At 49.0% G+C, this 13,016-nt stretch overlaps 1 protein-coding gene across 1 annotated transcript in view; it reads right to left on the reverse strand.

Annotated features, from left to right (window-relative positions):
* The window catches only part of LOC119956060 (glutamine--fructose-6-phosphate aminotransferase [isomerizing] 1-like), a 77,731-nt gene that overhangs the window by 40,377 nt on the left and 24,338 nt on the right, over window positions 1–13,016 (reverse strand). The window contains exons 3-8 of the mRNA XM_038782876.1: window positions 12,162–12,269; window positions 8,590–8,715; window positions 6,009–6,067; window positions 5,407–5,541; window positions 3,949–4,010; window positions 78–157 (exon numbers count right to left, since the gene is read on the reverse strand). Of these exons, the coding sequence (XP_038638804.1) occupies window positions 78–157; window positions 3,949–4,010; window positions 5,407–5,541; window positions 6,009–6,067; window positions 8,590–8,715; window positions 12,162–12,269 (570 nt within the window). The remainder of the gene's footprint in view (window positions 1–77; window positions 158–3,948; window positions 4,011–5,406; window positions 5,542–6,008; window positions 6,068–8,589; window positions 8,716–12,161; window positions 12,270–13,016) is intronic.

A 13,016-nucleotide genomic window follows, 5' to 3' on the forward strand; every position in this document is an offset into this window, starting at 1 on the left:
ATGCTTCAGGTGTTCAACAATTAACAGGCTCAGGTGGGATATGAACACCTCTACACTTAGCTTCGCTGTTAACTTACGTGAACGATACAGAACTGGTATGTGATCTGTAGAGAGTTTATGATTGCTCCTCACGCCAATCATCAGGGGGCTTCCCCGTCTAAATTAAAAAGCATAACAGTGCTAAGGATTCCACGTCTACAGATTACACTTAAAACACAAATATCAAACATTTTTGTCAGCTCCAAGGAACCATTTATGCAGGGCGTTTCATGATCGCGAAGCATTGATTCGAGTCCAGTTTACTTCAGGTTTTTCCGCAAAGCGGGAAGAGAATTATTCTACAGTATAAAGCTGAGGCAATTGTTTGCCTTCGGGCCGTCCTGCTGGTTTTCACCAGTCCGTTGCGCAAGGATGAGGAGCAGGAGTGGGCCATTCAGCCCCTCGAGCCCGCTCCGCCATTCAATACGATCGTGGCAGATCTCCTCTCGGCCTCAACTCCACCTTCCCGCCCGCTTGAGTCACACCCATGACCTTTCACCCCGCTTCCAAATTAAAACCCATCTCGGGGTAGCACGGTGGCGCAGTGGTTAGCACTGCTGCCTCACGGAGCCGAGGTCCCAGGTTCGATCCCGGCCCCGAGTCACAGTCCGTACGGAGTTTGCACGTTCTCCCCGTGTCTGCATGGGTCTCACCCCCACAACGCAAAAAGATGGGCAGGGTAGGTGGATGGGCCTTAATTGGAAAAAAATAATTGGGTATTCTTAAATTTATTTCTTTTAAAAACCTATCTATCTCCTCCTTAAAATGTGTTTAAGCACATCACAGACATTCTCTGCTGCAGGAAACATGGCACCAGTCACATCTCGAGCAACAAGATAACTAACAGCATAACAGTTTTCGGTGGTATTCGTTGAGAGGTAGATGTGGGCCAAGACACAGGTACACAAGCTGGTGGCAATCCCACTGAATCCCTTTTTGAGAGATCCGACGCAACTGGATGCCCATCAAGCAACTGACTGGCTGCCCGTGAGTGGAGCTTCCGTACCTTTGAGAGTCGCAAAATCACACTCCCAAGAGCTGTTGGCCCATCGCCAGTCAGGTAGTCCTCCCAGAGGTAGTGGCCAATGCTAGTACTGCAGCTGACCCGAGACCAGCAACAATCGAGGAGACATCAGACTGGAGGCAAGTGTGTCAGGCTTGCTGCGGCCTGTCAGGTAGGCTGTGGCGAGCGTGGTTGAGAGGGCGAAAGAACGGGGGGGGACTCCGCAAAAGGGAGGGGTGACTTTGAGGAAGTGGTGCTTGGGGTGGGGTGACACAGGACACAAGTGGTTAGCACTGCTGCCTCACAGCACCCGAGTTTGACCCCCTACCCGACAATTTCACAACAAGCAACAAAAATTGGAAGGCAGAAAAAAAACCAGAATCCTAGGAAGCTCTGAGCTAAACAGAGCAGCAAGTCCTGCTACACGAGAGATTTTTAACATTACAAATCCCAGACGGCAGGATTATCGGGACAGATTTCTAAAAGATCTGCATTGAAAGTTGAACAAAAATTACAAAAATAATTTTCAAGCCTTCAATTGCTTCCTGAGAATGTTCCGGTCACTCTGAGGCTCCATTGAGCATACCTCGCAGACATCAGTTGGAGATCAGTTTATTTTACTCATACCTACACAGCAAAAACATACACATCGGCCACAAGGGTAAACACAGAGCTTGGCTATGTGGAGATATACAGGGGGCAGACTCTGCTAAAATTCCTGTGGATTTGCCAACAAATACATACATACATCTTGGCAAGAATGGCCATCATTGATTAAAATCCAGATTTTAGTCTGGTAGTCAACAGGCCCTGAAGTCGGAATGCGCATGGTGAACGGGCTTGATGTCCCGCTTAGACAGCTCCGAGCCATTCCCAAATAAATTACTTCTATCCTTGGCCGGTTTCCCTCGCATAAGCCCAGAAGGCCACGGAGATGGGCTTAAATGAGGGCGACAGGACATCAGCTGATGTAGCTGCACCTTCTCTACAGAAAAATTATCACCACATTTTTAAAAAAAATATATAAATTTAGAGTACCCAATTATTTTTTTTCCAATTAAGGGGCAATTAGGCTCGGCCATCCACCTACCCTGCACATCTTTGGGTTGTGGGGGTGAGACCCACGCAGACACGGTGGGAATGTGCAAATTCCACACGGACAGTGACCCAGGGCCGGGATCGAACCTGGGTCCTCGGCGCCGTGAGGCAGCAGGGCTAACCCACTGCGACCACCCCGCTGCCCCAACTATCACCATATCTTGAATGATTCCAGAGTATGTGGTACCCAGTGATCCACGATTCCAGTTTCACAATCACTCGTTCTATGAAGACACGACTGACACAAGATCCAAATTTGCCTTTTGTTTGTTTGATTTATATACCCTTGCCCTGCGCCTATGGTCTAGTTTGAACTATTACTTTGGATTCATGCCTTCTATTCCACCTTATATATCCTGTAAGCTGTGCTCGCTGATCTAACTTGGCTCCTGGTTACCAATGCCTCCATTTTAAAATTGCTATCAAATCCCTCCATGGCCACCTCATGATCTCTATTTGTGCTTCTCCAATTCCAACCACTTGGCCATTTCCAATTTTAACTGTTCCACTAATGGCGGCCTTGCCTTCAACTGCTGAGCATCAAAACTCTGCAATTCTCGTCTTAACCCTCTCCACCTCTCTCTCTTCCTATAAAACGCTCCTTAAAAATTACCTCTTCGACCACATTTTGTGGCTGTCTGATCTAATATTGCTTAATGTGGCTTGGTGTCATATTCTGCTCAGATACTGAAGCAGCCCATGTCCAAATGCGTCCACACGGACAGTGACCTGGGCCCGGGATCGAACCTGGGACCTCAGCGCCGTGAGGCAGCAGGGCTAACCCACTGTGCCACCATGCTGCCCTGTATATCACCATTTTTTTTTCATTTTTTAAAAATAAATTTAGAGTACCCAATTATTTTTTTCCAATTAAGGGGCAATTTAGCGTGGCCAAGCCGCCTACCCTGCACATCTTTGGGTTGTGGGGTTGAAACCCACGCAGACACGGGGAGAATGTGCAAACTCCACACGGATAGTGACCCAGGGCCGGGATTCGAACCCAGGTCGTCAGCGCCGTAGGCAGCAATGCTAACCACTGTGCCACCGTGTTGCCCGTATATCACCATTTTAATGTAATGGAACACTTCAAGGTCCTTCCCAGGATGTTGATGATGGGGATTCTGGGATGGCAATGTCATTAAATGTCAAGGATCACTGGTTAGATTCTCTCTTGTTGGATATGATCATTGCCCAGCACTTGTGTGGCTCGAATGTTACTGGCTACATGTCAGCCCAGGCCTGGATATTGTCCAGGTCTTGCTGCATTTGGACACGGGCTGCTTCAGACTCTGAGGAGTCGCGAATGGTGCTGAACATTGTGCAGTCATCAGCGACCATCCCCGCTTCTGACCTCATGATGGAAGGAAGGTCATTGATGAAGCAGCTGAAGATGGCCGGGCCTCAGACACGACCCTGAGGATGTCCCGGAGCGGAGATGATTGGCCTCCCAACAACCACAACCACCTTCCTTTGTGGCCATGTATAACTGCAGCGGAGAGCACCCCCCCCCCCCCCCCCTCCCCTTGCTCCCCACCCCCAGATTCCCACTTCAGTTTTGTAATATATTGAAGTTTGTTGAAATTACACTGTGATGCGCATGGTGGTTGGAAACATGGGACATCAGTACTGACCCCCAGGGGCACCTGACTCCCAGAACAGAACAGGTGAAAGACCTCTAGATAGGCTCTGCCCAATGTCGCCAGCATTTTAGTGTTCCTGTTTCATTATTAAAACCAGCTCAGCTGTCGTTCGACAGATTATTTACAGACATGCAAACTTCTCTTAAGCATAGAGTCGCAGTATCTCACCTGGTGCACACAGCTTGTCCTGGAAAGTGAACACTCTTGAATACTAAGGCAAATGCTCCTTCCTGTAAACATTGAAACCAATATATGTGCAATCGTATACATTACAATGTAATTTGCAAACAATGTCTGAATATTTAATATTTTCTTGGCTTTCCCTTTTCCCATTCAGTTCAGACTTTGTCTTATTGGGCGTCACGGTAGCACAGTGGTGAGCACTATGGATTCACAGCACCAGGGTCCCAGGTTCGATTCCCCGCTGGGTCACTATCTGTGCGGAGTCTGCACTTCTCCCCGTGTCTGTGTGGGTTTCCTCCGGGTGCTCCGGTTTCCTCCCACAGTCCAAAGATGTGCAAGTTAGGTGGATTGGCTAAATTGCCCTTCGGTTAAATGGGGTTGCTGGGTTACGGGGATAGGGTGGAGGTGTGAGCTTAAGAAGGGTACTCTTTCCAAGCGCCGGGGCAGACTCGATGGGCCGAATGGCCTCCTTCTGCACTGTAAATTCTATGATTCTATGTCAGGTTGATTAAGCCTCCTCTGCCATTCATTACTATCATGGCCAACTCAATATCCAGATCCCGCCTTCCCTCCCATATCCTTTGATTCCCCTTCTGCACACAAACAATAGTCTTCAATTTATTACATTCACTGGAAGGAAGCTCAATGAAGGGCGGCACGGTGGCACAGTGGTTAGCACAGCTGCCTCACGGTGCCAGGGGCCCGGGTTCGATTCCGGCCTTGGGTAACTGTAGTGCATGGAGTTTGCCCTTTCTCCCCGTGTCTGTGCGGGTTTCCTCCGGGTGCTCCGGTTTCCTCCCACAGTCCAAAGATGCGCAGGTTAGGTGGGGGTCACAGAGATAGGGCAGGGTAATGAGCCTAAGACCCAAAACACGTGCTTGTTAGGTGAATTGGACATTCTGAATTCTCCCTCGGTGTACCCGAACAGGCGCCGGAGTGTGGCGACTAGGGGATTTTCACAGTAACTTCATTGCAGTCTTAATGTAAGCCTACTTGTGACAATAAAGATTATTATTATTATCGCAGTCTGATGTTGTTGAACTCAAAGTCCAGAAGGCTGTAACGTGCCTGATCGGAAGATGAGGTGTTGTTCTCCCAGTTTGCTCTGGGCTTCACTGGAACATTGCAGAAGGCCAAGGACAGACATGTATAAACAGTCATTACTCAGTTGTCCCCTTTTGCATAACGAGTATCTGAGGACAGCCAAAGCATCGTGTACTCCCCCGGGGCCCTGGCAAAGCCCATCTCTGCCTTATTTCTTGGCCCCCTTACTGGCTCATTCCCTGGTGGTGCTGGTTACTGGGCGAAATGCAACCTCAGCCCGACCATTGGAGGGCACAATGTTAAATGCCTGTTCCTGAATGGATATTTACTTTACCCTACCCCACAATAAATCCACATTTAGCCTCAAATGAACAGAACCTCTGATAGACAACCACTTACAAGCTGTTGGATGACCCTCTCCACCAGGGTGGCAAAGCTGATGTTCTCATTCTCACTGTTGTCGTACACATACTTGACCAGTTTTGCGATGGATTCTGTATCCGTTTCCGACTCAAACTCGTACCCTTTGCTTTCCTGACGGTCAAAGCACAAGAAACAGTATCGCGATGACAACAGCAGCCAAGAAGCTGGAACACCATCCAGGAGAAGCCAGCCTCACTTGATTCGCACCCCATCCACCACCTTCACTATTCTCTCCCTCCCTCACCGATGCACATTGGCAGCCACGTCTACCAGATAGTGGGCATATCTTTTGATTAAAAGAGTAAAAAATACATACAAGGCCAAATGGTACAAACACTAGTTTTGTGCTGGAGAAACAGGGTACCCTCCCCTGATTGGCCATACTAAATTGTCACTTAAAGTGTCCGATGTGTAGGTTAGGGCAGATTCGATGGGCCGATTGGCCTCCTTCTGCACTGTGGGGACTCTATGCTATCTGGCCATTAAGTTAACTTTGACCACTTTTGTCACATCAATGCACAACGAGGAGAGAAACTAAAAGCAGACTCAAATTTATGTCACAAAGTAAGGCTGCTTACCAGGAACCTGTGCAGATCCATGTGGTTCGTAATGATGCCGTTGTGAATGACGATAAACTCTACAATTTAAAAAGAAAAATATAGATTTAGAAATGCGCAGTCTATTGGAGAAGATCCAAGCCTGGAAATCTGGGTCAAAATAGACAACAAAATAAACGATTACAGGAATTACGGGAGGAGAAACGAGGAAATCAATGGTTATCCGGGAATGTGGTATATCCCTCTTTGACTAACCTCGAGTATCCTGAACCTACTTGCGTGGCTGGATTGCAAGGTGACTGAGCAGGTTTGTTGTCCAGTTCCCCAGCTATGCCACTGGGAGATCTATCAGGGTAAGGCAATAATCTGGCAGTTGCCCTGCATTGGGGTAGGGAGGAGTGTGCCTCCCATTCATTGATTGAAAGTAGTTGTAAAAATGTAAATGTTGCCATAGTCCCAGTGGACCAGAGGCTGCTTTCCTCTTTTTTTTGGAGAGGTGGGGGGGAGCTGACTGGTGATGATTTAATCCGAGGGTCCCCACGTCTCAGGCGAGGAGCAAGGTCGACAAGCGAAGCCTTGATGAATGACCTCAGCCGATGCGGGAATTGAACCCGCGCTGATGGCCTTCCTCTGCATCACGAAGCAGCCATCCAGACAACTGAGCTAAACCGACACCAGGTAGTGCGTCGGGCAGCTCAGTTGACTGGACATCTGGTTCATTATGTTGCTGGATAATCTGACGTTACGGATATTAGCTGAGGGATTAATTTTGGCCTGGAGACTGAGGAAAGCCATTTGCCCCATATCGTTATCAAGTGCCGGTGTGGGGGGTCTTTGGATTGAATCAGACAGGGACTCGGTTTAATGCATCACCTGGGAGATGACATGTCCGACAATGCAACACTCCCTCAGTCCTGCACCAAAATGCCGGCACCGGGAGGAAACCCACGCAGACACGGGGCGAACGTGCAAACTCCGCACAGACAGTCATCCAAGGTCGGAATTGAAACCTGGTGCTGTGAGGCAGCAGTGCTAACCACCCTACCCTCGTCTGTCTGTCCACCACCCGCACAGGCAGTGAGTAACAGGTCATTGCCGCATTCCTTACCGAATCCCACATCTCCAGCCCAAAACCTTAAATACCACGTTATTGCACAATCAGCCCTTTTGGTTGCCTAACTTTCCTAAGCCTGCCATAACCTTGCCCAACAATATCAAATCCCTCTTCCAGGAGAACAATCCCAGCCTCTCCAATGTAATCATGGGAGCTAAAACCCGGCAATAGTGTAGAATTCCCATCCCAACCCAAGGAACAAGACAAACGCAGAGAGAAATGCAGAGACAGAAACACTGGTACATCTACTAGGATCCGGGGGAAACCCACACAGACACGGGAAGAACGTGCAACCTCCACACAGACAGTCGCCCAAGGCCCGGTATCAAACCCCGGGTGCTGTGAGGCAGCAGTGCTAACCACTGCACGACTGCGTAGACAGTTACTGTAAGGAGATTTGAGTATAGGAGCAAGGAAGCCTTGTTCCAGTTGTACAGGGCTTAGTGAGTACTGGAGTACTGTGTGAAGTTTTGGTCTCCTTATCTAAGGAAGGATATACTGGCCAGAGGGAGCGAAATGAAGGTGCCCCAACCTAATCATTGACATGACAGGATTGTCCTATGCGGAGAGATTGAGGAGACAGGAAGAATGAGGAATTGTTTCACTCAGAGGGTTGTGAATCTTTGGAATTCTCTACCCCAGAGGGCTGTGGGAGCTCAATCATTGAATGTATTTAAAGCAAAGGCTAAGAGGTTTCTAGATACCAATGGCATCAAGGGATATTCGTAGAATTTCGTAGAATTTACAGTGCAGAAGGAGGCCACTCGGTCCATCGAGTCTGCACCGGCTCTTGGAAAGAGCACCCTACCCAAGCCCACACCTCCATCCTATCCCCATAACCCAGTAACCCCACTCAACCAACACTAAGGGCAATTTTGGACGCTAAGGGCAATTTAGCATGGCCAATCCACCTAACCTGCACATCTTTGGACTGTGGGAGGAAACCGGAGCACCGGAAGGAAACCCACGCAGACACGGGGAGAACGTGCAGACTCCGCACAGACAGTGACCCAGCCGGGAATAGAACCTGGGACCCTGGAGCTGTGAAGCAATTGAGCTAACCACTATGCTACAGTGCTGCCCTACACGGGGATATAGGGATGGTATGGGGAGATGGAGGTAAGGTAGCAGATCAGCCATGATCTAGGTGAATGGTGGAGCAGGCTGGAGGGGCTGAATGGCCAGCTCCTTCTCCAGTGTTCCTATGGTCCAAATAAAAGGCCAGTGAAAAGGCAGGTTCTCTTTAAGCTTTATAAAAGTGTATAGCACAGTGAACAGAAAAACACTGACCAAAAGAAAAAGGTTTTGAATACCCCAGCTCCCCCATCATTGAACGCAGAGAGAGTTACAATACGCCATCATAACTTTGCTTTTAAGCATCAAAACCATGTCATTCAAACTTGAGATTACCCAAACCTCTTTATCTCCGAAACACATCCCGATGGGTTTCTTTCGTTGCAACACATTTCCTTCCCAGATTGGACTCACCGTTGTCCTTATCGGAGCGCTGAGGGTGACAGTTGACAAACTTCGGAGCGCCGTGCGTGGCCCAACGAGTGTGCGCAATGCCGAAATGATCTCCAAGTTCGAGGTCAAAGTCGACATCTTCTTGCTCTGAAAGAAAGTTGGGACAATATTCAACACACAGGCCCCACACGGGGCAACTACGCAGACGTTAATTATGCCCCGAACAACATGCACTGAAGGCTAACTATTTATTACAGACAACTCTATAAAAGGTGTGCGAGAAAACGGCACACCCGTGTCGTTCACACACGGTTTCAAAGTCACCCATAGTACCAATAAAAGGGGTGGGTTAAAAGGCTGGGATGATGCTATTATCTGTGGAGGTGCGGAATGTTCCTCACGCCCATGATTTGTTTTTTTTTGGTTTTTTTTTAAATTTACAGTACCCAATTATTTTTTCCAATTAAGGGGCAATTTAGCATGGCCAATTCACCTACCCTACACATCTTTGGGTTTTGGGGGCGAAACCCACGCAGACACGGGGAGAATGTGCAAACTCCACATGGACAGTGACCCAGAGTTGGGATCGAACCCGGGTCCTCAGCGCCGTAGGCAGCAATGCTAACCACTGGGCCACCGTGCTGCCCCTCACCCATGATTTGTTTGTACCGACATGCGAAACTCACAGCCAGACAGGTCAGTTTCTGAAGTAGGTCACACCTGGGCCCCCAGTGGTAATTAACTTCCCAAACTTTGCACCACTTAGTCACAACGCATCTGTTCATAGATTTTACAGTGCAGAAGGAGGACATTTGGCCCATCGAGTCTGCACCGGCCCTTGGAAAGAGCTTAAGCCCACGCCTCCACCCTATCCCAGTCACCCAGTAACCCCACCTAACCTTTTTGGACACTAAGGGCAATTTAATCATGACCAATCCACCTAACCCTCACATCTCTGGACTTGTGTGGGGGGAAACCGGAGCACCCGGAGGAAACCCATGCAGACACGGGGAGAAGGTGCAGATGCCGCACAGACAGTGACCCAAGCCGGGAATCGAACCTGGGAGCCTGGAGCTGTGAAGCAACTGTGCTAACCACTGTGCTACCATGTTGGAAGCCAGTGGAGGGGAGGGGGGGTGGGGCAGGTTCCGAAAAGCGAACCATAGCTTTACAGATTTCAGTCCAGGAAAAAACATTCCCCCCCCCCCGCCCCCGCCAAACGAGAGTTGCTTTGTTCTCAAAGTTAAGTTTCCTTTAAAAAATAAAATGTAAAATAAAAAAGCTTCTGGAAACTACTGGAAGCAACCCGCGAGGTGCAATAAAATGAGTTCCCAAACAGAAAATGGAATCAGAGCACAGTTACAGCGTTGAATGAGGCCATTTGGCCCAGCCTGTCCGTGCTGGCCCTCTGAGGTGCAGTTCACCCAGAACCGCTCCCCCTGCCTTTTCCCCGCAGCCCTGCAATTCTTTTCCTTTGCAAATGTCTTGGAATCCCTACAGTGCAGAAGGAGGCCATTCGGCCCATCAGGTCTGCACGACCCCCTGGGCCGAGGCCCAATCTCCCGCCCTATCTCTGTAACCCCACCTAACTGTTGGAGACGACGGGGCAATTTAGCGCGGCCAATCCACCTAACCGTCTTTGGACTAATAATCCAATTCGCATTCGAATGCTGTGATTGACCCTCCACTACACTCTGCAGGCAGTGTATTCCAGATGCTAACCACTCGCTGTACGAATACGACTGTCCTCATCGTCGACATTGCTTCTTTCATCAGTTACCTGGAATCAGTGCACCCTGGTTCTCGATCCAGCCACCAATGGGAACGGTTTCTCCCAATAGAACTCCTCATGATTCCGAACACCTCAGTCAAATCTCTTCGCAATTGTTTCTGGCCTTGAGAAGTACAGTCCCACGCTCGTTGGAGCTCCTCACCCCTGGAATTATTCTCAAGAATTTTCTTTCCACTCTCTGGAATGCCGTACCATTCTTCCCTAAAGTCGGATGCCCAGAACTGGGCACAATACTCAGTTGAGGCCGAGCGAGGGTTTAACATAACCCCCTTGCTTTTGAACTCTCTGCCGATATTGATACAGCCCGGGATGCCATATTAACCACTCTCAAGCTGTCCTGCCACCTTCAATAATTTACGCACATATGGGCGGAACGGTGGCACAGTGGTTAGCACTGCTGCCTCACAGCGCCAGGGACCCGGCTTCGATTCCGACCTTGGGTGACTGTCGAGTGTGGAGTCTGCACGTTCTCCCCGTGTCTGAGTGGGTTTCCTCCGGGTGCTCCGGTTCCCTCCCACAATTCAAAGATGTGCAGGTGAGGTGGATTGGCCATGCTAAATTGTCCCTTGGTGTCCAACGGTTAGGTGGGGTTACGGGGATAGGGCGGGGGAGGGGGCCTAGCTAGAGTGCTCTTTCAGAGGGTCAGTGCAGAATCAAATGGGCCAAATGGGCTCCTTCAGCACCGTTGGGATTCTATAGCTCTGTCCACCTATGTCCCTCTGCCCCTACATTCCTTTTAGAACGGTGCCCTTTATCTTTACCGTCTCGCGGCATTCTTCCTACCAAAATAAATCGCTTCACAATTCACCGCGTTCAATTTAATCTACCACTTGTCTGCTCAGTCCACCAACATGCCTCATGTCCTCTTTAAAGTTCTCTACTATCCTCCTCATGGTTCACAACACTTGCAAGTTCATTTCATCTGCACATTTTTTAATTGTGCCCTCTACATCAAAGTCTAGGTCATCAACATAACAGTAAGAGCAAGGGTCCTAACCCTTTCCCGACTCCTAGACGTGGAGAACCTTCCCCAAACCCATAGAAGGTTCACTACGGCGCTTCATGTCCTGAAACGCGGGCAATTTCATATCCATATTGCTACTTTCCCTTTTATTCCAGGAGCTCTAACTATGTTCACAAGTCTATCATATGGCACTGAATTAAATGCCTTCTGGAAGTCTATGTATACTGAATCAACAGCATTAAATTCAGGGCAGCACAGTGGCACAGTGCTTCCTCACAATGCCAGGGACCCCGGGTTCAATTTCAGCCTTGGGTCACTGTCTATGTAGAGTCGGCACGTTCTCCCCGTGTCTGTGTGGGTTTCCTCCGGATGTTCCGGTTTCCTCCCACAGTCCAAAGATGTGCAGGATAGGTGGATTGGCCATGCCAGATTTCCCCTTAGTGTCCAAAAAGGATGTGTTCATTAGGTTAAGGTATTATTGGGATAGGTGCTGGGGAGTGGGCTTGGGTGGAGTGCCCTCTTTGAGGGTCAGTGCGGAGTTGATGGGATGCATCACCTCCTCCCACACTGTAGAGGATGCTATGAATTCATCTAATGGGGAGTAATGTTCGTGAGGTGAAGCAAGGCGGGGGGAAACTAGTGCAGAGCATGAACACCAGCAAACAGCAGCTGGGCTGAATGGCCTCTTACTGTGCTGTAAAAGTCCCTGCAATTTATGATTTTAAAAAAGGGTCTCAGTATCTTTAATATAGTTTGTGAATAACAGACACAGAACTTTCAGAGAGGGAAATCATTCCAGAATCATATTCCACAGCTTAACCTTCACACCAGACTTACTGTTAACTTCTTCTTCCAATGTCTTCACTTTTCCATTCCTTTTAATGATACAGATTTGCTTCCATTGATCCGCACTTTCCTTGTTATTTCCTCCATCGATTCCAATACCTGGAAAGAAATTCACAAAAGTGTTTACTTTTTAAAAACAAATTTATTAGAGTACCCAATTATGTTTTGTGCCAATTAAGGGGCAATTTAGCGTGGCCAATTCACCTAACCCTGCACCTCTTTTTGGGTTGTGGGAGTGAGACCACCCCCCCCAAACGCAGACACGGGGAGAATGTGTGAACTCCACACGGACAGTGACCCGGGGCCGGGATCGACCCCGGGTCCTCGGCGCCGTGAGGCAGCAGTGCTAACCACTGCGCCGCCCTGCCACCCTCGCAAAAGCGTTTACATTCAACAACAGTTCACATTCATGTCGCATTCTAACATGACAAAACAGTCTCTTCAGCCTTGATCTAATTGAATGGACAGGATGGGGTTGAGGGGCCGAATGGCCTCCATCCAATGTTCCTTACACTCAAGATGCTTGGTGTGGAATCGACAAGCTGTGTTAGAAGAAAGGTCTAAAAGGGCTGGAGGAGGCATTGAGAGATATAGCCCTATAAAGGTAATGTTGGAGGGGACAGAACAGAACCAAGCCCAAATTAATTCAGACAAGGAAGCTGTTGAACCATGAGAGGCATCGTGGCTAACCCCCACCCCCTCCCCTCACAGTCCTTACCTCGTGCCCCCCAGCCCCATTCAGTCCTTACCTCTTGCCTCCCCCTCCCTATTTACCTCACGTCCACTCACATGCAATCACGAGCAGAACGTCGTCAAGAATGGACCTCTTAGCCAAGAAAACCATTA

Source organism: Scyliorhinus canicula, chromosome 22 (assembly GCF_902713615.1).
Source record: "Scyliorhinus canicula chromosome 22, sScyCan1.1, whole genome shotgun sequence".
Lineage (NCBI taxonomy): Eukaryota > Metazoa > Chordata > Chondrichthyes > Carcharhiniformes > Scyliorhinidae > Scyliorhinus > Scyliorhinus canicula.